This window comes from Aquarana catesbeiana, linkage group LG06 (assembly GCF_042186555.1).
Source record: "Aquarana catesbeiana isolate 2022-GZ linkage group LG06, ASM4218655v1, whole genome shotgun sequence".
Classification (NCBI taxonomy): domain Eukaryota; kingdom Metazoa; phylum Chordata; class Amphibia; order Anura; family Ranidae; genus Aquarana; species Aquarana catesbeiana.
This window is the reverse complement of record NC_133329.1, coordinates 275,820,558-275,847,923: the sequence shown is the minus strand read 5'-3', so window position 1 is coordinate 275,847,923 and position 27,366 is coordinate 275,820,558. Positions and strand designations below refer to the sequence as shown.

General features: G+C 42.0%; 1 protein-coding gene across 1 annotated transcript in view; it reads right to left on the bottom strand.

Moving 5' to 3' along the window:
* FASTKD2 (FAST kinase domains 2) overlaps positions 1 to 27,366 on the bottom strand; it is a 97,759-nt gene that overhangs the window by 60,060 nt on the left and 10,333 nt on the right. The window contains exons 3-5 of the mRNA XM_073633392.1: positions 8,071 to 8,174; positions 6,523 to 6,631; positions 2,666 to 2,789 (exon numbers count right to left, since the gene is read on the bottom strand). Coding sequence (XP_073489493.1) covers positions 2,666 to 2,789; positions 6,523 to 6,631; positions 8,071 to 8,174 — 337 coding nt within the window. The remainder of the gene's footprint in view (positions 1 to 2,665; positions 2,790 to 6,522; positions 6,632 to 8,070; positions 8,175 to 27,366) is intronic.

Below are 27,366 nucleotides of genomic sequence, written 5' to 3'. Positions count from 1 at the left end.
CTCCGAACTTTACTGAAGAAAGCCCTGTGTAGGTAAACACAAGGCTCTCTTCTGACAGCAGCAAGGTGCTGTTTTTTTCTTCCTGCAAAGCAGGAAGCAAATGCTTGATAAAAAAAGCACACACAGTAATACATGTTGGCCACACATTTAACCCCTTGATCGCCCTAGATGTTAACCCCCTTCCCTGGCAGTGTCATTAGTACAGTGACAGTGCATATTTTTTAGCACTGATCACTGTATTGGTGTCACTGGTGGTGTCAAAAGTGTCACATAGTGTCCAATTTGTCCGCCGCAATATCGTAGTCCCACTATAAGTCGCTGATTACTGCCATTACAAGTAAAAATAAATTTAAAAAAACTCCATAAATATATCCCATAGTTTGTAGATGCCATAACTTTTTCGCAAAGCAATCAATATACGCTTATTTTTTAACAAAATATGTAGCAGAATACATATTGGCCTAAATTGATGAAGACATTTGATTTTTTACATTTTTTTATTGGATGTGTTTCATAGCAGAAAGAAGAAAAAAAAAAAAAAAAAACTCTTTTTTTTTGTTTTGTTTTTTTAAATTGTCAAACTTTTTTTGTTTATAGCGCATAAAATTAAAACCGCAGAGGTGATCAAATACCACCACAAGAAAGCTCTATTTGTGGGAGGAAAAAAAAAAGCCATACATTTGGGTACAGTGTAGCAAGACCGTGCAATTGTCAGTTAAATTAACACGGTGCCATATCGCAAAAAATGGCCTGGTCATGAAGGGGCCTAAACCTTCCTGAGCTGAAGTGGTTAAACTGGAATTATTGTTTTTATATCTGCTTGGGATTTAGCTTTGATGGTAGCTGGTTAAATTAGGCAGGAGCAGGAAGACAGCTATTTTTTTGCATAAACAGCAGATTTTAGGTTGGCACACAGTATGTCAAAGTAAGCCTGGTACAAACTGTTCGAACCAAGCACATCATAAAATTCCATAAGCAAAGGTTATCTTTAGTTAAAACTGCATGTCAAAACAAGTAATAGATCCAGGGATATATAAATATTAGGTTATATGCAAACCTAAAATTTCCATGCAGAAAGCACGCTTTGTTTTTCCTCTTTCTGCTTTCCTATTTTTTAGTCACTGAATGTGTGGCATTTCTGACCAATAGGAGTTAGGGAAGCAAGTACAATATTAAAGCAGTTGTAATGGCACAAGGTTTTTTTACTTTCATGCATTCTCTGTGTGCAGCAGTCCTCCCAGCCCCCCCTAATACTTACCCGAACCCCCTCTCTATCAAGCGATGTCCACGAGAGCCTTGCCTCTCTGGGGACTTGCACTTCTGATTGGCTTTTGGCAGCAGCGGGAGCCATTGGCTCCCACTGGTGTCAATCACAGCCAGTGATCCAATTAGGAGATGGAGGAGCACGGCCAAGCCGTGGCTGTGTAAATGGACACAGAAGAGCAGCAGTTCAGGAGCGTGCCTGCTTGGGTGCCCACTGAGGAAGCTGCTTGCTGTGGGGGCACCCAGCAGGAGAGAGGAGCCAGGAGCGCCGGCGTAGGACACGAGAAGAGGAGGATCCGGGGTGCTCTGTGAAAAACCACTGCACATGTTTATTATTTTATAAAAAAAAAAAAAGACTTTAATATCACTTTAACTTTCACAGTATAATCAAGATTTAAAAGTCAAACTGCTTAGATCTCTGGATCTACTAATTGTTGTAAACAAAATCCGAGACAGATTTCTTATCAGGCCTCATTCACACACCCTCTGAAAACCGATGCAGGGTGTATCACTTTTCAAAGGGCAGAAAAGCAGCAGTTTGTAGTAGAGCTGCACGATTCTGGCCAAAATGAGAATCACGATTTTTTTGCTTAGAATAAAAAGATCACGATTCTCTCACGATTCTCGCAACGTAAAATCTTTCACATTATACAAAAAAAAAAAAAAAAAAAGAGCTAACTTTACTGGTTAGATTTTTTTTTTTAATTCATTAAAGTAATTTTTTCCAAAAAAATTGCATTTGAAAGACCGCTGCGCAAATACAGTGCGACATAAAATATTGCAACAACCACCATTTTATTCTCTATATATGTTTGGGGGTTTTAAGTAATTTTCTAGCAAAAAAAAAATGATTCTAACAAATGTCAGAAAAAGGTTTAGTGTTTAAGTGGTCAAACTTTTTTTCACTTACACAGGAAGTCTATTCCATTTACAAATTGTTACAATGTTTATACTTAAGTTCAACTGATAAAGAATGTTTTGTTTCTTGGCAGAATGCCCGGTTTTTCTCTTCCTTTGTTTTGAGGGCTGTGGCTTCAGAAGAGCAGAGAGAATGCTTAGCATAGAAAGAATTGTGAAACACTTTAGTCAAGATCATGATAACGATTCTTGACGATTAGTTGTGCAGCTCTAGTTTGTAGGCACTCAGGAGGCACTGCCTCCTTCAGAATGCTTTTTTGTCTTTTTTTCCAGCCAGAGACCAAGTCTTTGGCTCATGGCTGCAGCACAGGCCTATTGACTCCACTGGGGACAGGTGGTGTCAGAGGGAGGTAAAACCACAGTTCAACCATCTGTTTTTACCGCACCCTGGCCTGTGTGAAAGAGACCCAAAGAGTTGAAATTTGCACATCACACATTTATTTTTAACTAAATGTTAAGTGTTTTGGTAAACATCATTACTTACTGATTAGTTTATCACTGCAAGCGTTCAGGAGATGTTCAGAGTAGAAGTCAATATCAGCAAGGACACAAAATAGGTTTTCACTCTGTGCAACATTAAATCTGTCAACCATCTGTAAGGCTTTATTCTTATAAAAAAAAAAAAAAAAGAGAAAAAGTAAAAGTTCTGCACTTATTATTATTTAAGGTACTTATATAGCGCCGTCAATTTACGCAGCGCTTTACATATACATTGTACATTCACATCAGTCCCTACCCTCAAGGAGCTTACAATCTAAGGTCCCTAACTCACATACACATACTAGGGACAATTTAGACAGAAGCCAATTAACCTACCAGCATCTTTGGATTGTGGGAGGAAACCGGAGTACCCGGAGAAAACTCATGTAGGCACAGGGAGAACATGCAAACTCCAGGCAGGTAGTGTCATGGTTGGGATTCAAACCAGCGACCCTTTTTATGGCTAGGCGAGAGTGCTACCCACATCACCACTGTGCTGCCCAACTTTACATTATTCCTACAAATATGGGACTTATATATAAATATGGGAGTAATTGTAACAGAAAAATAATGAAAAACTATTTAAGGGTAACCCCACTATAAATAAGTGTGTAAAGCAAGCGGAGAGATTTTATTACACAATCTCCATATTCTGCCTCTTGAAAGTACCACCTCTATCTCCATCTATTAGGTAAGGGGCCCATAAAAGTCTATAGATCTCTAACACCTAGGAAGAGGGAGAAATCTGCAAAGCTTACATGAAGGAGTTCCTTTTTATCTATGTTTGACCATTTTTGCCCAAAGGTCATTGAAGCTTTGATGCTCGGTGCAAATGTAGCAGCATCAGTATGTGTTGGGTAAAGCAGAGCTCCACCCAAAAAGGGGAAGCCCCACTTATTTGCCCCCCCCACACTGCCACATTTAGCACCTTTCAGGAGGGCGGGAGGAGCAGGTGCTTGGTTTTGACAGGTACACGCTCACACTTCTGGCTTACTCCGCTGCAAACTCATCCGTAAGTTAGGCCCCCCCATCCTCCTTCCCCCGCTGCCGGGCCATTCACAAAGCGCAGCGTGCTTCACGCATGCGCAAGGAACTGGCTGTGAAGCCGCAAGGCAGGGACAGGAAAGCTGGTCAGAGTTAATGGGAAGATGGATGGAGACAAATACAGGGCAATCTTAGAAGAAAACCTGTTAAGAGTCTGCAACTTGGGACTGGGGTGGAGGTTCACCTTCCAGCAGGACAACGACCCTAAACATACAGCCAGAGCTTCAATGGAATGGTTTAGATCAAAGCATATTCATGTGTTAGAATGGCCCAATCAAAGTCCAGACCTAAATTCAATTGAGAATCTGTGCCAAGACTTGAAAATTGCTGTTCACAGACACTCTCCATCCAATCTGACAGAACTTGAGCTATTTTGCAAAGAAGAATGGGACTGCTGCCGTTTCTTGATTATGTACAGTTACATTAATTCTGGATAGTAAAGCTCTCACTATACTTCTGGTGCTGTGATTATGAAAGTTGAAGCTCTCAAACTTTGATGCCTTACTACTGTTTATCTGTCTCTCCTCTCCTCCTGTCCATTTTAAAAAATGCCCTGTATTCTGCACACAAGTTACAAAATACTTTGCGTCCTTATCAATGAACAAAGGGGAGAAGAGGGGTGGATAAACAACGCACTACTTCTGTGTATGAGAGCCGCAGGGGGCTGGAAGTGTAGGGTGAGCTATGCTATCAGGCATCACTGAAACAAAATAAGTAAAAAAAAATGGCAGCAAGGTGGCATACACTCCATTAATAAAAGTAGAACTAAAAGCAACCTTTTTTCCACATTTTGGATAGAGTAGGGTAGAGCATCGCAGTTTTACTTTTGGCATCTGTGTCCCATTGGGGAGCTTTCCCTTTTACTTCCTGCCCCATAGCCAAAACAGGAAGCGAGAGGAAAACCTTCCAAGAGTGCAGAAATCCCTAGTTGTCTCCAGAACTCCCCAGTAGAAGATCTCTTCTCTGGTCCTGTTCTAGCGACAACCCACAAATTGAAAATTCCTTTCACTTCTGGTGGTAACAGGACAAAAAGGAGAGAATGGATATCCCCAGCGAGGGCACAGACATCAATAAAACCCTAAGGTCCCTTTCACACTGGGACGGTTTGCAGGCACTATTGCACTAAAAATAGCGCCTGCAAACCGACCTGAAACAGCCGCTGCTGTCTCTCCAGTGTGAAAGCCCCGAGGGCTTTCACACTGGAGAGGTGCGCTAGCAGGACGGGAAAAAAAGTCCTGCTAGCTGGATCTTCGGAGCAGTGTATACACCGCTCCTGCCCATTGAAATCAATGGGACAGTGCAGCTATACCGCCGGCAAAGCGCCTCTGCAGAGGTGCTTTGCGGTGGTTTTTAACCCTTTCTCGGCTGCTAGCGGGGGTAAACCCCCCCCCGCTAGCGGCCCAATACCGACGGTAAAGCGCCGCTAACAATAGCTTTGCCGCCCCCGCCCCAGTGTGAAAGGGGCCTTATAGGCATTCTAATCCCTCTTCACCTTTAGTTATACCTTAACTTTTTGTTACACAGCTCATTTTAAAGGATACGTTTGCCTATAAATATACTTTAGTAACGTTACAACCCTATTTAGGGTTTCAACTTGTAACATGTTACTTGTGCAGCATCCCCTCTTTCACCCCCACTGTGAAAGAAGGTGGAGGTTCTTTTCCCTGCACTCGCTGTCACAATTTAAAAAAACACACACAGCCACATCATGGCAGACAGACAGTTTCAATGGACCACAAGGACGCTGATGAGCACACTCATAGTCCATTCAGTCTTGCTGCAGCTCTGAAACTGACAGCCCATACAAAGGTATGTGCACAGAGCTGTAGGAAAACTGTGCAGGAGCCTGACATTGCACCCGCGATCCACTGATTGTGGGTTCAATGCTCTGTAGGCTCCGGGGGAAAAATTATGAATGCTAATTTTTTACCTCCAAAACATGTGCAATAATTTATTTATTTCAAGTTGAATGTAGCCTTTAAAGGGTTTGTTAACCCATATAACTCAAACTCTGCCAGACTCTCTATTAGAGCCTGGCAGAGCACACTGTACCTTTCTTATAGAAAAATGAGCGTTGTAAATACTGCTCTTGAGCTGCCTTCAGGCCGGTCACATGACTCTCGACCGCTGTACAGCTCAGATGGAAGCATACTGCAGGAGGGGCCATGATCTCTCTCTGATGTCAGCTGGGGAGATCACATGGCTGCTCAGTCTCTCCTGCAGTATCCATGGAAACCGGCCGAGAGTCACGTGACCGGCCTGAAGACAGCTCTAACACTGTATTTACAGCGCTCGCTTTTCTAAAAGAAAGGTACACTGTGCTCTGCCAGGATATGAAAGAGTATCTGGCAGTGAGCAAAAAAAGATTTGTAATAATACTAGAAGCGGCGGGTGGGGGCTTCGGAGATGGAGACACAGACACGAGCTGACATGCAGCGAGGAGGGGGGTGAGGGGGGAGACAGGAGAGCATAGGGGACAGCAGCGTATGACGGAGGCCTGTAATTAGACCACGGTGATCAGGATAGAGCTGCCTTGATTTTCGTGGTCTGTTTAAAGAGGGGATACAGGAAGTGCCAGATTCAGGGTTTTTGTTTTTTTTTTGTTTTTTTTTTACAGTTTAGGAGGGGGCAGATTACACAGCACAGGCACTGCTTTAAGGTACCAGAAAATCTATTTTATATTTTTTGGGTTAACAAACGCTTTAATGAAAAACTGCTGCCTTTAATTCTTTAAAAATAGTATAGGTCAGACTTGAGGGACTAGATTCTGCCTTAATGGACATTAACACAGTGAAGTCATTTAATTCTCGCATTTACCTCCAGCTTTAATTTAAGCCTTAATGGTGCGGTTCTTCCAATGGCTTTCATCATGGTTAAAAGTGGCGTTATTTCATTGACCTCTTCAATTTTCATATCTATCATCAACCTAGGAGAGAAAAAATGTTTTTTTATACTTCTATCATTGCCATTTTCTGTGTGTTCTGAAATGAGCTGCTAATGCTGTGCCTGGCAAACTTGTCTAAACTAACCTAAGCTAAGATACTCTATGTGAAAACAACTTTTATTAAATATCTTCATAAAGCAACATGCAAAATTTTGAAATACCAACAATTCCTCTATTAAACAATTTGTGCGTGAAACTTCAATAATTACCATATTTACTACTTTATTCCACTATAGAAGATTATTTTTGTGACTTGTGCACGTGTTCCTTTACGTATTTTCTAAAAACAAAAATCAATTAGTGCGACAAACCTAAAAAAAAATAAAAAAATAAAGTCCTTCAATAAGGCTTCATTCACACCATGGCGTTTCATCTTGCGGGCAGAATCATCGCGATTCTGCCCGAGGAATTGCAGTAAGATCACACAAACAGAATCGCGGCACGCGCAAAAGAAGTACAAGAACTCAGTGGGAAAAAAATGAAAACAGTGAGTAAATATACACTCCACGTCCTGGCTACCCATGGGCCTAGGTGAGGTTGATGCGGTCATCCTTCCAGCAAGATTCTTGGAAATATTAAGAATAATTAGATAAATTAGATAAAGATAAATTAGTAGCCCAAATCTCATATGACACTTCAATACAGTGCAGCCACTCCTTCTTGTGATATTTCCCTGGGATCACTCTAGAATGTTGACATCACCCCCATGGTGAGAAGCCAAGGGAAAAGTAAGTATTGTTACATAGTTACGTAGTAGGTGAGGTTGAAAAAAGACACAAGTCCAACCTATATATTAATTAACTTTACCCTTGCTGTTTTTTTCTGTACTACAGTGTTTCTCCATGGGGAGAGAGGGGGCTCAGATAAAAGCGGACTTTGCCTGAAGTGCAAGGTCTGTTTTAACCACTTCCTACAAATGGATGTACCTGTATGTCCTCAGGTGTAAGTGGTTATACCAGGATCATGGCTGAAGTCATTGATCCTGGTATCATTTTTTAGATCCAGCAATGCTCTTTTTATGTACAAGTGATCAAGCGGCTATACAGCCACCTGATCACTTTTACAGAGAGCGGAACGAGGCCCCTTCTCCTGCCCTTGACCACTATGTTCATTCGGACCAGAAGGTACGTCTGTACCCTACCCTTCTCTGTGATAAATGAAACTGTAAGCGACAAGGAACGCATCACTTCTGGTTTCGGTTTGTTGTTCACAAAAATAAACCGTCTGGGTTTGATCGGAAGCTTCTGAGTGGTATTTAAATCAACAAATTCTTCCACTAGGTTACCAGTGAACAAGCTTACATTTGTGCTCGTGGTGCACAGAATAAACAAAATCTGAAAACATGAATTTATACTTTTAAAATATGTTTTTTTAAATGTACATCTGTCTGCTTTTTTGCAAGTTCATAAAAAAATTCTTACCGTAGACCAAATGTGATCAAATCCACATTTTTGTCATTCTTTAGCCATTCCAAAGTATTGGCCAAGATGGCAAGTTCTACTTCATTGAAGCTAGTCAGGTGTTCCTGAAAAAGTTACAATAAATGAAACATGGTAAATAATGGAGAAAGATTTGGTGGGACTTTAAATGAGGTGGTGACATTAGTCAAGTACCTCCATCCCTAGTTTGGGCGGCGGCTCCCATATATAAACGGCACTATCCATGGGCTGTTCAGGCATTTGGCTATTCCTTACGTTCCAGAGTTACACTCATCAACACCCCCCCAGACTCTTGCACAGGTAACCTTTCCTCACATAGGTCCTTGCCCCTGCATTCCCACTTCATCCCCTTCCCCATGGATTACATTTTTGTTGGCTATGTTTAGTAATTTAGTGTCTTTTGCAATTGCTTATTGTAATGTCACTCATCCCGTCCCATCTACACATAATCTCAATACTAGTATATCTGGTTTCATAGTTTTACATTTCATCACCACTATAGTCACCATCACTTTCTCCCCTACCTTTTGCATCCACATTATTACTTAATATTATATTTCATTTTTCCACAGCCACTGCTTCTCGCCTTCCCAACAGCTTATACATTTCACTATAGCGTGATGCCTGTCTACCCTGGGTATGCCCTGTATGGGGTACCTGCCATTCGGGTCCCCCGTCTCAGCCCCTGGGGGGGGTGGTGCCAGCAGTACATGGACACCCTGTAAGTACCAGCCGGAACTCTGACCTCGTGTTCATTGCCCCCTCAATATGTGAATGTCCTGGATCAATTTGTAATTTTATTTTTTTCATTGCAGAGACACAATACACGTTTGCTCCCGATGAGCGATAATAAGTCGCGAAACGCGTAGAGCCAACAGATATCGTGTATCACACCCAGTATTTTCTTAATGCATCATTAATATTCTATATTCTAATATATTCATGTATTGCTGTCTGTCTATATTCTTCCAATACTGTATGGACTTGTTCATATTTTATGTTATATCGATATAATAAATCTGTTAAATTTTACTTTTGCATACTCCTTTACTTCATCCTTATTATGGATTAGTCCATTAAGTTTAAATTTAGTAGGTATCTATTCCCATGTCTACTTACGTAATTGTCTGAACAATAGTAATGTCAGCCAATTAGATAGTAATTATGTAAAATCAAGTTAAAATTGCAATATAGATATGTCTGTCTATTACCCTACGAATTACCAAACCCTTATCCCACATATGCTTCGTGCAAAGTCCCGCCCTTTCTGCTCTTTTTTATTAAATAAACGAAACATTAAAAAAAAAAAATTGATACATATGCAGGTTTGAAAGCGGCTGCACAAGAAAAGGTATTTGATCATCATGACAGAAATTGTCGGTTCTTTGACAGGTTACAGTTGGTGTCTGTGGTTATAATATCATTATCATGCACATGCTTTGGTTTAAAAAAAGAACAGGAAAAGAGAAAACATGCATCAACAGGAAACGCGCATTTGAAAGAAACTTTTCCAAATATTTTTTTTTTTTAGGCAGCCTCGCTACAGCAGCAATAATGCCAGCGTTTAGCCGCATTTTTACATTAGCATTATTGCGCGTTTACACGCTTTTTTTTGGCGTTAGCATTTTTATATTAAAAACACTCTATAATGTAAAAACACCTAAAAATGCCAAACCTGGCTAACAGTGTGTTACAGAGTTTAGGAGCGTTTTACGTTTTTACTGCTCCTGGAAGCACAGGCTGTCGTTTTTTTCTACTGCCCCTAGACGCTTATGCCTCCAAACGCCTCTGACAGTTTATATGTGCATGGACACAGGCTAAGCTAACATGGAGGGGTGTTTAGAGGCAGTTAACAAAAACGTCAGATGCCCCTAACAGCAGCTGTAAAAACATCCTTGTGCATGAGCCCTAAACAGCATTCACTTACGCATTGTACTTTGACAATGCTATGCTTTGCAATACTCCCCACTAGGCTACGTTTACACGGGTGGCCAGGAAAGGCTGTTGGCAGGAAATCAGTGGATTCTTGCTGCACAAATCAATAGCCGGCGCTACCGCTCTTTACATGCAAATAGAAAAGTATGGGAAGGGAATGGAAAGGGAACCAAAAAAAACTGAGTTTATCGGCTCAGCATCAGCCACACACACATAATAAATATATATTTATATATATATATATATATATATATATATATATATATATATATATATATATATATACACACACACACATACACACACAGTGGGGAAGGAAAGTATTCAGACCCCCTTAAATTTTTCACTCTTTGTTATATTGCAGCCATTTGCTAAAATCATTTAAGTTCATTTTTTTTCCTCATTAATGTACACACAGCACCCCATATTGACAGAAAAACACAGAATTGTTGACATTTTTGCAGGTTTATTAAAAAAGAAAAACTGAAATATCACATGGTCCTAAGTATTCAGACCCTTTGCTCAGTATTTAGTAGAAGCACCCTTTTGATCTAATACAGCCATGAGTCTTTTTGGGAAAGATGCAACAAGTTTTTCACACCTGGATTTGGGGATCCTCTGCCATTCCTCCTTGCAGATCCTCTCCAGTTCTGTCAGGTTGGATGGTAAACGGTGGACAGCCATTTTTAGGTCTCTCCAGAGATGCTCAATTGGGTTTAAGTCAAGGCTCTGGCTGGGCCATTCAAGAACAGTCACGGAGTTGTTGTGAAGCCACTCCTTCATTATTTTAGCTGTATGCTTAGGGTCATTGTCTTGTTGGAGGGCAAACCTTCGGCCCAGTCTGAGGTCCTGAGCACTCTGGAGAAGGTTTTCGTCCAGGATATCCCTGTACTTGGCTGCATTCATCTTTCCCTCGATTGAAACCAATCGTCCTGTCCTTGCAGCTGAAAAACACCCCCACAGCATGATGCTGCCACCACCACGCTTCACTGTTGGAACTGTATTAGACAGGTCATGGCCAGTGCCTGGTTTTCTCCACACATACCGCTTAGAATTAAGGCCAAAAAGTTCTATCTTGGTCTCATCAGACCAAAAAATCTTATTTCTCACCATTTTGGAGTCCTTCAGGTGTTTTTTAGCAAACTCCATGCGGGCTTTCATGCGTCTTGCACTGAGGAGAGGCTTCCGTCGGGCCACTCTGCCATAAAGGCCTGACTGGTGGAGGGCTGCAGTGATGGCTGACTTTCTACAACTTTCTCCCATCTCCCGACTGCATCTCTGGAGCTCAGCCACAGTGATCTTTGGGTTCTTCTTTACCTCTCTCACCAAGGCTCTTCTCCCCCGATAGCTCAGTTTGGCCGAACGGCCAGCTCTAGGAAGGGTCCTGGTCTTCCCAAACATCTTCCATTTAAGGATTATGGAGGCCACTGTGCTCTTAGGAACCTTAAGTGCAGCAGAAACTTTTTTTGTAACCTTGGCCAGATCTGTGCCTTGCCACAATTCTGTCTCTGAGCTCTTTAGGAAGTTCCTTTGACCTCATGATTCTCATTTGCTCTGACATGCACTGTGAGCTGTACGGTCTTGTATAGACAGGTGTGTGGCTTTCCTAATCAAGTCCAATCAGTATAATCAAACAAAGCTGGACTCAAATGAAGGTGTAGAACCATCTTAAGGATGATCAGAAGAAATGGACAGCACCTGAGTTAAATATATGACACAGCAAAGGGTCTGAATACTTAGGACCATGTGATATTTCAGTTTTTCCTTTTTTAATAAATCTGCAAAAATGTCAACAATTCTGTGTTTTTCTGTCAATATGGGGTGCTGTGTGTACATTAATGAGGAAAAAAAATGAACTTAAATGATTTTAGCAAATGGCTGCAATATAACAAAGAGAGAAAAATTTAAGGAGGTCTGAATACTTTCCGTCCCCACTGTATATAGATCAATACCTTTATTACAGAAAAGGTAAACACACGTACAACGAATAATAGTATAAAAACAGAAAAGATGGCTCTCAGAATAAGCAAGGAGGCTCCAAGTATTTTACATCTCTCAATCAACTGGGAGTTTAATATATTAGATAGATAGATAGATAGATAGATAGATAGATAGATAGATAGACAGATAGACATATATAGATGCACCAAATGGGTTTTTTGGGGCCGAAACGGATACCGAAAATCTTCCTTGATCACGAAAACCGAAACCGAAATAGGCTTTTTTTATATATTACCCAAAAAAATTATTGGATATACAAAATTGTGTTACATTCGTATTCGTTATATTATTTATATTCAACTAAATCATTAATTTTATGAAGAAAAGAATACTACAATCCAGAATTGTCAAAAAGTACTTTAATAAAAAGTAACCCACATAAAATTGGACAGTGGATAAAAATAAAATAAAATAAGACTGCAGTCAGTGTACATTGCCCCACCATACCAAATAAAACAGGCATAAAAAAATAAAATAAAATAAATAATAATATACAATAATAACGCACTTTGAATAACAATTGCGCGGTCATGCAACACTGTACCCAAATGAAATTTTTATCATTTTTTTCCCCACTAATAGAGTTTTCTTTTGGTGGTATTTGATCACCCCTGCGGTTTTTATTTCTTGCGCTATAAACAAAACAAGAGTGACAAGTTTGAAAAAAAACACAATATTTTTTACTTTTTGCTATAATATCCAATTTTTTTTTTTTTTTAAAGAAAGTTTTTCCTCAGTTTAGGCCGATACGTATTCTTCTAGATATTTTTGGTAAAAAATATTGCAATAAGCGCATATTTATTGGTTTGCGCAAAAGTTATAGCGTCTACAAAATAAGGGGATAGATTTATAGCATTTTTATTAATTTTTTTACTAGTAATGGCGGCGATCTGCGATTTTTATCGTGACTACGATATTGCGGCAGACACATCGGACACTTTTACAGAAAAAACAAAATAACTTTGCGCTTACTCAATTGTGCAAGCAGCTAACACGGCAAATAGAAATTTTGCTATAAACGATAAATGTAACAAAGTGTAGCGCTAAAAATTTTCATATACATAAAGTGAAAAAAATCGCTAATATTTGTAAATGTCCATCTTATATATTAGTGAATCATAGTCCATCGTGGTCACCATGTGTGTAAACAGGTAGATAGTGAAAGTACCACCACCGAAATAAATGGAGGCCTACCAGAAAGTTTGAACCCAAGACAGCATATGCTGTATGGTTCAAACCAGCCTGTATTGCCCACCGGCAATGGGAAGGAAGCTGTAGTGATCGGCCGAGTATGTAGTCCTGGGAGCCTTCACAAAAGTGTCATATATATATATATATATATATATATATATATATATATATATATATATATATATATATATATATATATATATAAACAAAGGATTGTGAGAATACCACCACCCAAGTGAATGGAGGCTTACCGGAAGGTTGGGACCCAAAACAGCATATGCTATATGGGTCAAACAAGCTTATATTGCCCAACGGCAATAGAGGGGAAGCCTTGGTAGCTAACAGGGGATGAGGTCCTAGGAGTCTTCACGGAGGTGTCTCCTGGGAGTAGCTGTGATTGGTATCTGTGTGCAGCACCTGGGCTCCTGATACCCCTGGGATAGGACTTATACAAAGACGAGGAATTCTGGCTTGACTCTGACCCACCTAACCGTATGCTTGTCCTAGTCATTCACTGAGAAAATATTGAAGCCAGCCAGGAAATTGGCATTCTCTGGGGGAGACACCTCCGTGAAGACTCCTAGGACCTCATCCCCTGTTGGCAACCAAGGCTTCCCCTCTATTGCCGTTGGGCAATATAAGCTTGTTTGACCCATATAGCATATGCTGTTTTGGGTCCTAACCTTCCGGTAAGCCTCCATTCACTTGGGTGGTGGTATTCCCACAATCCTTTGTATGTATATGTATATGTATCGGACACTTTTGACACATTTTTGGGACCATTCACATTTATACAGCGATCCGTGCTATAAAAATTTATTGATTACTGTATAAATGTGACTGGCAATGAAGGGGTTAACCAGGAGGGGGTGCTGTAGGGGTTAATTATGTTCCTAAAGGAGTGATTCTAACTGTGGGGGGAGGGGACTCACAAGGGGAGGAGACCGATCGGTGTTCCTCTGTACAAGGAACACACCATCGGTCTCCTCCCACCTGACAGGACGTGGATCTGTGTGTTTACATACACACAGATCCACGGTCTTGCTCAGTTACCGGGCAATCGCAGGTGCCCAGCGGGCATCGCGGCCGCCAGGCATGCGCACCGGGACCTGAGTGACACGGCGGGCGCGCGCCCCCTGGGGGGCTGGAAGGTTGCACGTCATATGACGGTGACCCAGGATAACAGCTGCACCGTCCCGCCGTCATATGACGGTGGGCGGGCAGCAAGTGGTTAAAGAACAACTCTTTCAACTAACCATAACAGAAATAACTGTTTCACAGAAAGAACAGTTTCACTGTTTCTGTAAATATAACATAGTACAGTGCTATGCTAAAATAAAATTATTGTATTATTTTCTTTCAACTTAAATGAGAACTAGTAGTTTTTTTCCCCAAGTTCTCTCCCTAAGGTGTCAGCGGCTGGATGTGAGATATAAAAGTGTATGTAGGTAGCTGCGGGTTAGATACATACTAGTCATACAGTAGACCGCACTGTGTTCTGGCCCCGGGTATGGGTGGAGACATCCTGGAAGTGGAACACAGACTAGTTTACAGCAGCAGTGCTCAGCCAATCACAGCAAGCAATGTAGACTAGTCTGTGTTCATGGAAGTCACCGCTCATACCTGAAACACGGTGCGGTATAGTACTGTAGTAAGTAGACAGCCACAGATACAGAACATACAGTTTTGCATTTTCACATGCAGCGGGCTGACAGCTTAGGGAGAGACATAGTTTGGCCCAACAGCAACAAACTATGGTACAGTAGTTCAAAAGCTGGAGTTCTCTCTTAAATTGAAGTGCAAAAAACTGTAGAAGAACTACAATGAACAACCAACAAATGGCACAACTAGACAATTGGAACATACTAGGTAGTCAGTCATACTATGTTGTATGTTCCAATTGTCCAATAGCACAGTCCAATACCAATTCATTTACTATGTTCAACATGGTAAATGAATTGGTCTATGCTACGGATTTTTAAATCTCATCAAGAATATGAGATGCTAGATTGAATAGTCTCTCACTCTCTGTACTGGTGCTTGGGGCAGATAAATATCTGCGTGCAATCTGTGCAAGCAAGGGAAAACGTTCTTTGTTGATATGCCAGTACTCAAGGGGATTGTCGCTTCTGGCAATAGGCTGTTCAGCTAAATAAATGTCCAGCTGTTGGGTAGCTGCACTTGTTGTGGCACCACTATGGATTGGGGTGCAGTCGTGTAAAATTTCTTCAAACATATCAGATATGGAGGGAGTGTGTCTAGGGCTGAAACAACTAATCGATTAATCGACAACTAATCGATTATGAAATTAATCGATTACTATTTTCATAATCGATTAATCGGCCAGTAACATAATGGGGTTAAAAATAATAAAATTAGCCCTTTATAGTACAAAAAGAGCAAATAATCGCTACTGTAAATATTACTTTCACAGTTCTACAGTAAAAAAATAAACCCCTTACAGTAGTGATCATTTGCTTTTTTTGTACTATAAAGGGCTCATTTTAGTTTTTTTTAACCCCATTATGTTACTAAACATTTTAGACCTGTATTACATCTTTGTGTTTTTTGGTGCTTTTTGCAGAAACACACTACAATTCATTTAACATGGTTTTCTATGGGACACTTTCACAACTATACTTTTTTTCAGCCGCTGCATATTTGGAAAGGGTCAGGGACTTTTTTTTTTTTTTTACCCAAAACGGTGCTTTTTTGGTTCAATATACTTCAACGGAGAAGCTGCAGAAAAGCATGTAATTCGTTTTTGCAACAAATTGGCCAAAAAACTGTATTTCTCTTCTAATAGTGTATATATAGTATATCTCTTCTGTCTGTTATTCTCAGAGTGGATTTAATATTTTGCTCCCTAACCATATAGTTGGTTGTTTATATTTACCACTGCATAGAGATATTTAAGAATACATTGTTTTTTTTTTAAACTTTACATACTAACTAAATTATACACCACACTTTTTTTTAAGGTTATTAACCGATTAATCGATTAATCGAAATAATCGACCAACTAATCGATTATGAAAATAATCGTTAGTTGCAGCCCTAAGTGTGTCCCTCTTCACTTGTATGTGACCGTTTCTCACTTTCCTCTGTGCGACACCTCAAAACTCCTTCACTAGATGCTTCCACCACCTCCATTTGTGCCAGTATCATTTCCCGTGCACGCTGCTTTTTCTCCACATTAAAGTAATGCTCTTTAAATGGAGGATCTAGAACTGTTGCAATGCAGTACAGAAGGTTGGACTTTGTCTTTAAACCGGTTGGTTACGGCCCCAGTAGAGTGGTTTTATCCCTTTTTACACCATAGTCTGTTTCTACCTCTTTTCCAAGCAGACACTTCAGTGCAGCAATCAAGGGGATAACTTCAGCAATGAAAGCATTAGCTGAGCTTATTTCTTTTGTTAACTGTTCAAATGGAGACAAACTATTTTCAACTAACGTCCACTGATGTGCACTCAGTGTTGCTGGCAGCTCGTAATCTGCAATGTATGCAGCTAAAACACGCTTTTGTTCAAAAAGACTTTGCAGCATATAGTAGGTGCTGTTCCAACGACTGGCTACATCTTGCTGCAGTCGTTTCGGTGCCATTCCAAACTGCATCTGCAAAGCTTGTAATCTGGAATAAGCAAGCAGAGAATGCTTAAAGCGACACACAATTTTTCTTCCTTTTGATACGATATCAGATATGGTGCGCTGACTCAGCCATCCTTCATTCACAGCCAATTGTAGCGTGTGTGCCATGCATGGTATGCTTTGAAGTTCACTGTCCTCCATTGCCTTTGCCATTTTCCGCGCATTATCTCGGACAATCAAATGCACTTTAGACTTCTCAATGTGCCAAGTGTCAAGCATGGTTTTTAACCACTTCAATACAGGGCACTTATACACCTTCCTGCCCAGACCAATTTTCAGCTTTCAGCGCTGTCGCAGTTTGAATGACAATTGCGCGGTCATCCATCACTGTACCCAAATTAAATTTTTTTATTATTTTGTTCCCACAAATAGAGCTTTCTTTTGGTGGTATTTGATCACCTCTGCGGTTTTTATTTTTTGCTAAACAAATAAAAAAAGACCAAAAATTTTGAAAAAAATAAAAGTTTTGCTTTTGTTTCTGTTATAAAATTTTGTAAATAAGTAAGTTTTCTCTTTCACTGATGGGCACTGATAAGGCGGCACCGATGAGGTGGCACCAATGAGCAGAAACTGACGGGCACTGATATGCAGCACTGATGGACATTGATAGGCGGCACTGATGGGCACTGATAGGCGACACTGATGGGCACTGAAAGGCTGCAAAGATGGGTTCTTATGGCTGGCACTGATAGGCGTCACTGCTGGACACTGATGGGCATTGATACGTGGCACTGATAGGCATCCCTGGTGGCACTGGCAGTGGTAGGCATTGTGAGTGGGCACTGATTGGCAGCTGCCTGGGCATTAATTGGTAGCTGCCTGGGCACAGATTGGTATTTCCCTGGGGGTCTTGGGGGGGCATACCTGGTGGTCTAGTGTGGATAGCCATCCTGGTGGTCCTGGGCGGCATGATGGTGGTCCTGGGTGGGATCCGAGGGGGGGCTGTGCTGATAAACAATCAGCACAGACCCCCCCTGTCAGGAGAGCAGCAGATTGGCTCTCCTCTGTCAGACGCGATGAAAAGCCAATCACTGGCTCTTCCTATTTACATCGTGATCAGCCATGATTGGACACGGCTTATCACATGGTAAAGAGTCTCCGTCAGAGACTCTTTTTCGGAGTTGCGGCGTGTCAGACTGACACACCGCAACAACAATCACCGCGATGTGCGCCCCCGAGGCGCGTAGCGGCTTAATATCCTGAAGACGTCATATGACGCCCAGTCGGGCTATTGAAACCACTTTGTCATTCTGCTATATGGCGGGCAGCAAGTGGTTAAAGCATCAGATATTACTGCTGCAGTATGTGATCCAACAAACTCACGTGCGTTAAGTAGGATGTTTTGCAAGTGAAATTTGTCATCTATCCACTGCGCTGTCTGGCTGAGCATGCTCGTTGGACTGACATCTGAACTCCAAACGTCGGTAGTAAAACCGATTGCTATGATGTCGGTAGTCATGAGCTCCTGAACGTGTTTTCTAACACTGCTACACAATTCATGTAGACTGGTATCTGCAAAGTAGCGTCTGCTTGGTAGTGAGTAACGCGGCTCAATATGTTGCATGAGCATACGAAATCCAATGTCCACCACAACAGAGAATGGCTGGTCGTCTAATGCAACAAATTCCATAATTTTAGCTGTAATGGTATGAGCTTTGGGACTGTCACTTGCATATTTTTTAACCTTTTCAAACACTGTGGCCACAGATGGTGTTAAGCCTGAGGTCTAGAAACAAAATTCTAGACCTGCACCAGGCTGGGAAGACTGAATCTGCAATAGGAAAGCAGCTTGGTGTGAAGAAATCAACTGTGGGAGCAATAATTAGAAAACGGAAGACATACAAGACCAATGATAATCTCCCTCAATCTGGGGCTCCACGCAAGATCTCACCCCGTGGGGTCAAAATGATCACAAGAATGGTGAGCAAAAATCCCAGAACCACACGGGGGGACCTAGTGAATGACTTGCAGAGAGCTGGGACCAACATAACAAAGGCTACCATCAGTAACACACTACGCCGCCAGGGACTCAGATCCCACAGTGCCAGACGCGTCCCACTGCTTAAGCCAGTACATGTCCGGGCCCATCTGAGGTTTGCTAGAGAGCATTTGGATGATCCAGAAGGAGGACTGGGAGAATGTCATATGGTCAGATGAAACCAAAGTAAAACGGTTTGGTAGAAACAACTCTTGTTTGGAGAGAGAATGCTGAGTTGCAACCAAAGAACACCATACCTACTGTGAAGCATGGGGGGTGGCAACATCATGCTTTGGGGCTGTTTCTCTGCAAAGGGAACAGGACGACTGATCCGTGTACATGAAAGAATGAATGGGGTCATGTATCGCGAGATTTTGAGTGCAAACTTCCTCCCATCAGCAAGAGCATTGAAGATGAAACATGGCTGGGTCTTTCAGCATGACAATGATCCCAAACACACTGCCCGGGCAACGAAGGAGTGGCTTTGTAAGAAGCATTAGAAGGTCCTGGAATGGCCTAAACAGTTTCCAGATCTCAACCCCTCAGAAAACCTTTGGAGGGAGTTGAAAGTCAGTGTTGCCCAGCGACAGCCCCAAAACATCACTGCTCTAGAGGAGATCTGCATGGAGGAATGGGCCAACATACCGGCAACAGTATGTGACAACCTTGTGAAGACATACAGAAAACGTTTGACCTCTGTCATTGCCAACAAAGGATATAAAACATAGTATCGAGATGAACTTTTGATATTGACCAAATACTTATTTTCCACCATAATTTGAAAATAAATTCTTTCAAAAATCAGGCAATGTGATTGTCTGGATTTGTTTCCACATTTTGTCTCTCATAGTTGAGGTATACCTATGATGACAATTACAGGCCTCTCTCATCTTTTTAAATGGGAGAACTTGCACAATTGGTGGCTGACTAAATACTTTTTTGCCCCACTATATATATAAAAAAAAATATATATATATATATATATATATATATATATATATATACTGTATTTATCGGCATATAACACGCACCCCAAGTTTAGGAGGGCATTTTAAGGAAAAAAACTTTTAGGAGGGAAGGTTAAGGAAAAAAACTTACATTTAAATGCCCATCAATGCAGCCTCATCAGTGTTCATCTGCAGCCTTGTCCATCATTGCAGAATGAACATGTGTCCATTTGCAGCCTTGCCCAGTGCAGCCTTGCTCAATGCAGCCTTGCCCAGTGTTGTGTGCTGTTTGCAACATTTGTTTAAATTTTCCACAGAGCCTGTGTACTCGGGTTGTCACGCCGCCCCGCCTCCCTGCTGTTTCAGAGAGGATGAGAGGAGCGAGCGCTGCCGAAAAAGACCGAGCCGAGTGTACTGTGTACTCGGCTCTGCTCTGCTCGCAGTCCTCCGCAGTACACCCGGCTCGGTCTTTTTCAGCAGCACTCGCACCTCTCATCCTCTCTGAAACAGCAGGGAGGCGGGGAGGCGTGACTGCTAGCAGAGCCGAGCACTCAGCTCGGTCTTTATCGGCGGCGCTCGCTCTTTTTTGGCTCAGACAGTGGGGATCGGCGTATAACACGCACCCACGATTTTTTTCCCGATTTTAAGGGGAAAAAAGTGTGTGTTATACGCTGGTATATTATATATATATAAAATATATGATACATACACACACCTGGCAGGGGGACATGCTCTTGGGGGGGTCTGATCGAGGAAGGAGGAAGTCAAAAATCTTCCTCCTTCCCCCCAGGAAGTGCTGAGATCGCAGCTTCATAAACTGGTCGTTTCTGTGTCAGTCAATCACAGCTTCTCTGTGTGCGGAGATCATCAGCGGAGAACATGTTCCCCCCCGATCGTCTCTGTTTCATAAACTGTTAATGGACTGAGATAAGCAGCGATCCTCGGAAAAACCCCTGTTCACAGTTTCATAAACGGACACCTCTCACCCATACAAGCTTTAGCTGTACTTCTCTATTAATACAGTGATTTCCTATAGGGCTGAAACGATTAATCGATAATGAAAATCATCGACAACCATTTTTATTATCGATAAGTTGGTCTTGCGGCACGCACCTCCCTCCCTGCCAGTCCTGCCTCCGTCCCAGTATTACAATCCCGTGTATAAACCAGCGCCACTGCTGTATTCTCATGAGAATTACTTGACCCCAGACTCGCAGCGCTCCAGGTGTTCTGTATTTTTTTTGTCCCCTGTCCAAAGAAACTCCCTTTCTATCGCAACCCCTCTGGTCCAGTTCCTGTCCTACATGCCTCTCTTCCAAACTCCCTCCCTCCCAACCTACTCCCTCATGAGAATACAGCGGCGTTCATGTGACCAGGCACATCCGCCTCTGACGTCAGCGGGATAGTCTCAGCCCCGCCCACTGCTGCCTCGAGGGACTACAGAGAGAGACAGAGAGAGAGAGAGAGCGAGAGAGAGAGAAGCAGCCGTGAGCGCCGAGCTGCACCTGCGATATAAGGTAGCGGCTATTACTCAGTGTACTGTACTGTGAGAGTGAACTTAGAAAAACATTAATTTAGGTATTTCTGTGAGGACAAGTGCCCCATCATAAGTATTGTTGGGGGGGGGAATAGTGTCCCATCATTGGTGTTCTGGGGGGGGGTGGAATAGTGCCCCATCATTGGTGTTCCTGAGGGGGGGATGAAATGGTGGGGGGAAACAGTGCCCCACCATTGGTGTTCCTGGGGGGGAATATTGCCCCATCGGTGTTCCGGGGGGGGATAGTGCCCCATCATTGGTTTTACAGGGGGGGGGGGGGTAGTGCCCCATCATTGATATTCCTGGATAGCCCCTTCATTGGTGTCAGTTCTCTCCTTTCCACACTCCGGTTCAGTTCCTCCAGCCAGCTCTCCCCCTTTTGGGTCTGGTCCCCTGTCCAAAAAAAAAAAAAAAAAAAAAAAAAGGGAACACAAAATGCAGCGCTCTGAAAGAATGATCAAATAAATTCCAATGTAGTACTGTATGCATAAACAGTGTTATTTATTCCATAAAGTTAAAAAATGGTTAAACAATCAAAGTTTAAAAAAAATGTTACTGAACATTACCAGTTACCTCAGAGTGGATAATGGGAAACAATCATCCGGGAGGCTTCCCTGGAGATGGTTTGAACATCAACCACCATCCAAGAAAATGGAGGGGAGAAAATTCAGTTCCCAGAAGGGGGAGCGTACTGGCTGCTGGCAAAGTCTGCCAGCTCCAGGGGGATGCCACGGCTGGATAGTGGTCAGCAGGATGGATAGAAAGTCAACCTGTGTGATGTAAACGGCCCCAGAGGGAAAAACCAAGCCAGCAGTTGATATTCTCAGCACGCCTAAGCGCCTTCTATGACGTCACTGCTTTGACAAAGCGCATAATCGCGAAACATGCAACAGAACAGTGGACGCTTACACAACTGACCTCAGGACACCTTTCCCCTTCATCTCCGGCACAGCAGTGATGTCACCGAAGGTGCATAGGCGCGTTGAGAATAATGACTCTGCTCAGCTTGGTTGTTCCCTCTGGGGCCATTTACATTTTATTTTTTAATTTATTTCAGGTATTTATATAGTGCCATCAAACGCTTTACATATAGATTGTACATTCACATCAGTCCCTACCCTCAAGGAGCTTACAATCTAAGGTCCCTAACTCACATTCATACATACTAGGGACAATTTAGACAGGATCCAATTAACCTACCAGCATGTATGTCTTTGGAGTGTGGGAGGAAACCGAAGTACCCACGCAGGCACAGGGAGAATATGTAAACTCCAGGCAGGTAGTGTGGTGGTTAGAATTCGAACAAGCAACCCTTCTTACTGCTAGGCGAAAGTGCTATCCACTACACCACTGTGCCGCCCCACATCACACAGGTTGCCTTTCTATCCATCCTGCTGACCACTATCCAGCCATGGCATCCAACTGGAGCTAGCAGGCTTTGCCAGCAGCCAGTACGCTCCCCCTCTGGGAACTGAATTTTCTCCCCTCCATTTCCTTGGATGGTGATTGATGTTCAAACCATCTCCAGGCAAGCCTCCTGGATGATCGTTTCCCCCTTATCCACTCTGAGGTCACTGGTAAAGTTCACTGCCATTTTTTTAAACTTTGAATGTTCAACCATTTTTTAACTTTATGGAATAAACAGCACTGTTTATACATACAGTACTACTTTGGAATTTATTTGATCATTCTTTCCGAGCGCTGCATTTTGTGTTTTTTTTATTTGACTGTCGCATCTCTTTCCATGCTGTGCTGACTGCACTGGGTCAGATCCACTTATCCCGATTACTCCTCATCTGATCACTTTACTTGGCCCCAGACTGGCAGCGCTCCAGGTGTTCTGTTTTTTTTTTTTGTCCCCTGTCCGAACAAACTCCCTTTCTATCGCAACCCCTCTGGTCCAGTTCCTGTCCTACACGCCTCTCTTCCAAACTCCCTCCCTCCCAACCTACTCCCTCTAACGCCTGGTCTCCAAACTAGCTAACTCCCTCCCACCCTCTAGTATGGTCCCCTCACTGCATTGTCAGTAATGAATAAGGAATTTACTTTAGTAGTTATGTTATGATGCAGTTTAAGTGCAACACTCCGTTTTTTCATTATTATTTGAAATAAAATGAAAAAAATGCCATATTCATTTTTGTTTTAATGATTTTATCTAATTGAAACAATAATTGGCCAACGAATCGATTATGAAAATAATCGTTAATTGCAGCCCCAATTTTCGTATGATCATCTGTTCCATTTGGCGGTCATATTGAATTGGTAAGATTTCTGAATGAGGTATTACAGAAAATCACTGTATTAACTCTTAAAGTGGTTGTAATGTCAGAAGGTTTTTTATATTAATGCATTCTATGCATTAAGACTAAAAGCCTTCTGTGTGCAGCAGCTGCCCCAGCACCCTCTAATACTTACCAGAGCCCCATCTCTGTCCAGCAATGTCCACAAGTGTCTCGGCTGTCCAGGACTCTCCCTCCTAATTGGTTAAGACAGAGCAGATGCGCCATTGGCTTCCGCAGCTGTCAAAGTCAGTTAGCCAATCAGGAGAGAGAGGGGGCGGGGCCGAACCGCAGCTCTGTATCTGAATGCACACACAGAGCAGCAACTCAGCTCAGGTGCCCCCATAGCAAGCTGCTTGCTGTGGGGGCACTACACAGAAGGAAGGGGCCAAGATAACAGAAGAGGGACCTGAGAAGAGGAGGATCTGGGCTGGCCTGTGCAAATCCACTGCAACAGAGCAGGTAAGTATAACATCGTTTTTTTTTTTTTCCCTATAAAAATAACTAAGAGAGACTTTATAAAAACTTAGTCACAAATGAAAAACAAATCTCAGCACAAGGGACATTGCTTATTGTCAGCAGGATGCATCAATTGCGCTGCCGGCTCCTGCAATAGCTGAAATCAATATGGAGAAGTTCCCCCAAGGGGTTTTTATAGCAGCAATGTAACAAAATTAAAAAAATTATATGAAAGAATTATATAAAAAGTCTTTATTAAGAAAAAGTCAGATTTGTGTTAACACTTAAAATATCAGCTCTGGTTGAAGGACACAGTACATATTCCAAAGTGCAGTAATGCCAACACATTAATGGACAACATCACATTCATTTCTATTATATTGAAGCCCTGATGCGTTTCGACCCATACAGCCATGGTCTTTTTCAAGGGGGCAGGGGGGGGTGGTTTGCTCTAAAAAAAAATACATTCAATATCTCAAAAACATTTCATAGTGTACCAATTTTCTATGTACACGAGGTATAGTTAACGCTAGATGGTGGAATAAAGGGTCTCATAACCAGAGATTTAAGGACAGTTGAACGATCAAGGGGGCTCCACAATTAACCGCGCCACCCCAAGGAAAAAAGGATCCAGCCCGATAGGGCTTACGAAAAGTCACACTATGGACACCCTTCAGAGGGAAAAGGAACCCTTCGCCAGTACACCAAGGGCCTATCACTTTACCCTCACTTGATATACTGTTATCTTTTGGGAATCATTGCAGGTGCTGCTTTTCCTTTTCCCTCTGAAGGGTGTCTTGTAAGCCCTATCGGTCTGGATTCCTTTTTCCTTGGGGTGGCGAGGATAATTGTGTCACTACCGTTTTCATTACTAAAATCTTGTATATAGTCCCTTATCCCCACCAAGAGCTTGCATACTATTGATGTTAGGCTAACTGGTCTGTAATTCCCAGGGATGTATTTTGGGCCCCATTTTAGATATTGGTACTACATTGGCTTTCTTCCAATCCGCTGGTACCATTCCAGTTAGTAGACTGTCAGTAAAAATTAGGAACAATGGTCTGGCAACTACTTGAATGAGTTCCCCAAGTACCCTTGGGTGCAAGCCATCTGGTCCCAGTGATTAATGTTAGGTTTCCCAAGTCTAATTCTAATTCTGTCCTGTGTTAGCCATGAGGGTGCTTCCTGTGATGTATCACGAGGATAAACACTGCAGTTTTGGTTACTGAAGCCCCCCGATTCCCTCGTGAAGACTGAGGAGAAGAATAGATTCAATACCTTCGCCGTCTCCCCATCCTTTGTAACCAGATGTCCTTCCTCATTCTTTATGGGGCCAATATTTTCGGTCCTTCCTTTTTTACCGTTTACATACTTAAAGAATTTTTTGGGATTTTTTTTGCTCTCCTCCGCTATGTGTCTTTTGTGTTCTATCTTACAGCCCTAATTGCACCCTTACATTTCTTGTTGCATTCTTTAAAAAGTCTGAATGCTGATGATGATCCCTCAACCCTGTATTTTTTGAAGGCCTTCTCTTTTGCTTTTATATGCATTTTTACATTGGAGTTAAGCAATCCAGTACTTTTGTTCGCTCTTTTAAATGTATTACCCAATGGGGTGCACTGGCTAAATGCCCTTATTTAATATGCTCCTAAAGCAAACCCATCTCTCCTTCGTGTTCTTTGTTCCTACGATTTTATCCCAGTTTTTGCCTTCTAGCAAGGTTCATAGTTTAGGGAAGTTGGCTCTTTTGAAATTCAGTGTCTTTGTATTTCCCTTATGTTTCCTATTTGTGTGATTTATACTGAAACCAATTGACCTGTGATCACTGTTTCCTAAATTGCCCCGTAGTTCCACATTTGTGATCAGGTCTGTATTGTTTGTAATCAGTAGATCTAGTAACGCTTTATTTCTAGTTGGTGCGTCTACCATCTGACCCATGAAATTGTCCTGCAAGACATCTAGGAACTGGCGAGCCTTAGATGAATGCGTGGTTCCCTCCGCCCAGTCTATGTCTGGATAATTAAAATCCCCCATTATGATAACACTTCCCATCCTTGCTGCTAATTCACATTGTGAAAGGAGGTCTATCTCCTTCTCCTTCCTCAGGTTAGGGGGCCTATAGCATACTCCCAGTATTAGTTTCCCCTTAGCTTCATCCCTTTGGAGCTCTACCCATAAGGATTCCACCTCCTCCCTAGCTCCCTTAGTGATGTCATCGCTCACATTCACATATTTTATATATATATATATATATATATATATATATATATATATATATATATATATATATATATATATATATATATATATATACACACACACACACACACACACACACACACACACACACACACACACACACATATACATACACACACATACCCCTCCCCCCTTTTCCTTTTTTACCCTCTCTATCCCTACGATAAAGGGTATACCCTTGAATGGTTGGCAACCAATCATGAGAGCTGTTGAACCAGGTCTCTGAAATTCCCACAAAATCCAAATCCTCCTTGTACAACAGTATCTCTAGTTCACTCATCTTGTCCGCCAGGCTCCTGGCATTGGTGAACATGCCACGTAGTTTATAATTTTTTGATTTTGTTACATTGCTGCTAAAAAACCTCTTGGGGGAACTTCTCCATATTGTTTGCTCGGGGGTGTGCAGCCCAAATCTTTCCTATATGTGTCTTTCCTATGCTATATGTTTTTGGGTGGTTAAACACCCCTTCCCCCTTTGACACGAGAGATAGGATACGAGATGTGTGTTGTTCAATCCCTCCAATATTATGTGACCTAATATCATCCAATTCTTATATACAATGAGCAACTTTAAGGTGAAGATTGGGCAATACTCATGTATAGGCATGAGATTTTTTTGAACAGGAGGATCAGATTGCAACTCAAATCTCCTCCCTCCTTCATAAACTAGGTGGTTATGCTCCTTTCTTGAAAGTTTTTTCACTAAGAAGAACCGGACAAGATGACTCTACTAGGTATAATATTGGTAATAAAACCCATTATACCACTGTATATATAAAACGTTGGGAATTTTGAACCAACACACTGTCTCTGGGAAAATTGGTCTTTGGTAATACACCAGATATGACCACACAAATGGAATAAGAAATGTATACCACTTGATAATAGTTCATATCCAATGTTGCAATGTTCATGTATTTATACTTCTATATTTTTGTTGAAGATTTTGTGGGCTTATGATATCCCAGCCGGCCCTCTTGTGTAGATTCCTGTCTTCTATGGCTTCCCGGCAAGGTTGGGGGGGGGATGCGGAACAGGTCTGCA